A 2591-nucleotide genomic window follows, 5' to 3' on the forward strand; every position below is an offset into this window, starting at 1 on the left:
TTTAACCGGTATGTACGTCGTTTGCTGGGCACACCGACCGTTTACGAAAACAGTAGATGAGCGACGATTCCGTGCTAATGCGTCGCTTTGGGCGCGTGGTTAACACTCCGGTAATATGTAGTGGGAAAATTGAATATTGCATTAATTAGATTAAGTTTCGAATTTTATTAAATATTTCATAGATATTATTGCATTAGGGGTGTACATGTTAAGCACCGGGTGATTCATTAATGGGAAACACGTCCGCCATTATATTAAAAAACGCAACAAGATGATCGTTAAAATTGAATTTTCGTCGAATGAGAAACTCTGCTATGTACCCAATATAATGGTAGGTGCGTATTCCATAGCGGGGAATATTCGCCCGTGTTTCCTGCCATGTTCGCTCTATATTTTGGGTATGAGCACCGCTATTTGGATCCACAAAGTTCATTTTGTGGTTCACCGTTAAATGCTTATAGCCTTTGTGATTCAAACAGTCATATGCCTTCCAACAGTCCGAAATGATTGTTGTCCCCGGCTTAATTTTTCGTTGTATAACGGAAAGTAACGTTTCGCTACTTCGGTCTGGAACCGGCTCAATAAAAAATTGTTTACTGGTACGATCGAAGCCTCCAAATATCCACTGTCCACTCATAAGACGACCTTTATTATATTTCCGTTTGCCAATTTTTGCTTCATCGACTTCGACAATTTGATTTTCGCCTTCTATTTGAACTGAATATTTTTCAGTCCATAAAACACACAATTCTCTGCAAAAGCTCGCCCAATCAACAACTGTCGTTGTAGATACACCCAGTTCTTTCATTAAAAATGTTTGCCGGGATGGCCGTAGCATTATGTGGTAAGCTATAAATCTGCAGATGATCTGAATTGGTATGCGTGCATGTTGGAACCACGTATTATGTAACGCACTAATTTGTACTACGCATTCTTTTTTCACGCGTTTTTTACTACTATTCTTCGTAAAAAATGTATTCCGACATTTAAACATTAATTTCTTACGATTAAATGCCATTTCCTTCTGACATTTTGTGCAAACCATGCTTCCATGAATTACCTTTTATTCAATTAAATATCTATTAATATTCCGTAGTCGCAACAAATATTTAGAAATACATAGTTACCTTCCGCTCAATTAAAAAATCTATTAATTTCTCATAGTCATCACAAATATGTAAAAACTCGTATAATTTCATTATAGTTATACGTACTGTAACACTATACGCGAAAATAATGTTATAAAAGTGATTCTTTGGACGAGTTAATTGTGCGTGCTTCTTTACCTCGTGACGCGTACTGCACTAATTGTAAGGAGAAAAAAAAAGAATGAAAACAGAAGAAAGTCTACGCATCGGCAGTGTATACGTTGAGCGTATACGTGGCCACGAGTTTTCACGTCTGGGCAGAATTCAATATGTAATAGCACTAGTTTTTTACAAATATCTCAGAAACTAAGCGCGAGCGGGAGTAACATGTATAGGAAAAAGTTGTTCAAAATGTATATTTCTACAACATATTTCAAAATCATCGAAATCGATGAGGTGTACCCTAATCTAAATAATTACCAAAATATCTTTTTTCAAAAATAGCTTTACGTCGCGGACCTATCATAAACTGAGAACGAAATATTCACGTGTTGTGTTTCTTCGTACGGAACAATCAGATTTGCAGACAACGATTGAAATGACTGCTGGGATCGACTTTATTTGTTTAAACAAGAAACTAACACTATGTTTCCAAAAAAATGCGGATAAATAAAGATTTTCAAATGTGTGTCAATACTTTCGTGCAGGTATCAGACGATGATAAAACAGATTTTTATTAATTATATGTTTTTTATTTTATTAATATTGTTCTCACAAAAAAGAAGTGATATAAACAATTTTTTCAATAGTTTTTAACAGTTTTTATACTATAAGCGATCGTTGGGGTAATGGCCGCAGTTGGGTGACGGATATTTAGGTTTTAGAGATAAGAGGTGTCGATTTCGGAAAGAGAGGGGAGTGACTTCTGCTAGCAGTCGAATAAAAACTTTTACGAAAGAAGCAGCTCACCGCCCTTTAGTTTTTCACCCTTTTGTCCGCTATAATACCGAATTGCATGGTGTGCGAATAATTATGTCCACCACCGTATGTGTGTGGACCGGGGAAGCGTTATCGTTGGCGTCGATAGAAGTGTTTAGGCTAGGATCGTTGGCATTGAGGAGCAAAGTGTTTAGATTTAAACCAAAATGCATTCGAGGGTCTGCTCCTCGAACGTGCGTAAGAAAAAGAGTCCTCCTTATCGATGACCTCATTTGTGTATAATATTATGTAGATAGGAATCGAGAAGGTTCGACTTCGACTGCAGAAAGTCATTCTGCATCAAACGCTGGTCGAGAGTAGTCACGGTTTTAGCGCTTATGTTTTTATGTTCTTTTATGTTAAATAGTTATTGTTGTCGGAATACAAATTCATATTTTGCGCGTGGCACATGGCAGAATCACCGGCCTAGTCAAATGAGCAAAGACATTGTTTTGATTAGCTGCGTGTTTACAACTCGTCGTCTGTTTTCCGTTTTGTTGCCTTCTTCCGTCTTGGCACGTGGCC

The 2591-nt window shown here is 37.3% G+C and overlaps 1 protein-coding gene across 1 annotated transcript; it reads right to left on the bottom strand.

Annotated features, from left to right (window-relative positions):
- Positions 1 to 208: 208 nt before the first annotated feature.
- LOC143341196 (uncharacterized) lies at positions 209 to 838 on the bottom strand. The gene is made up of 2 exons (XM_076763930.1): positions 603 to 838; positions 209 to 518 (listed from the first exon to the last, which is right to left on the bottom strand). Exons 1-2 carry the CDS (start codon positions 836 to 838, stop codon positions 209 to 211), a joined length of 546 nt encoding a protein of 181 aa, XP_076620045.1.
- Between the last annotated feature and the right edge of the window lie 1753 nt (positions 839 to 2591).

The sequence above is a fragment of the Colletes latitarsis genome, chromosome 4, assembly GCF_051014445.1.
Source record: "Colletes latitarsis isolate SP2378_abdomen chromosome 4, iyColLati1, whole genome shotgun sequence".
NCBI classification, from domain to species: domain Eukaryota; kingdom Metazoa; phylum Arthropoda; class Insecta; order Hymenoptera; family Colletidae; genus Colletes; species Colletes latitarsis.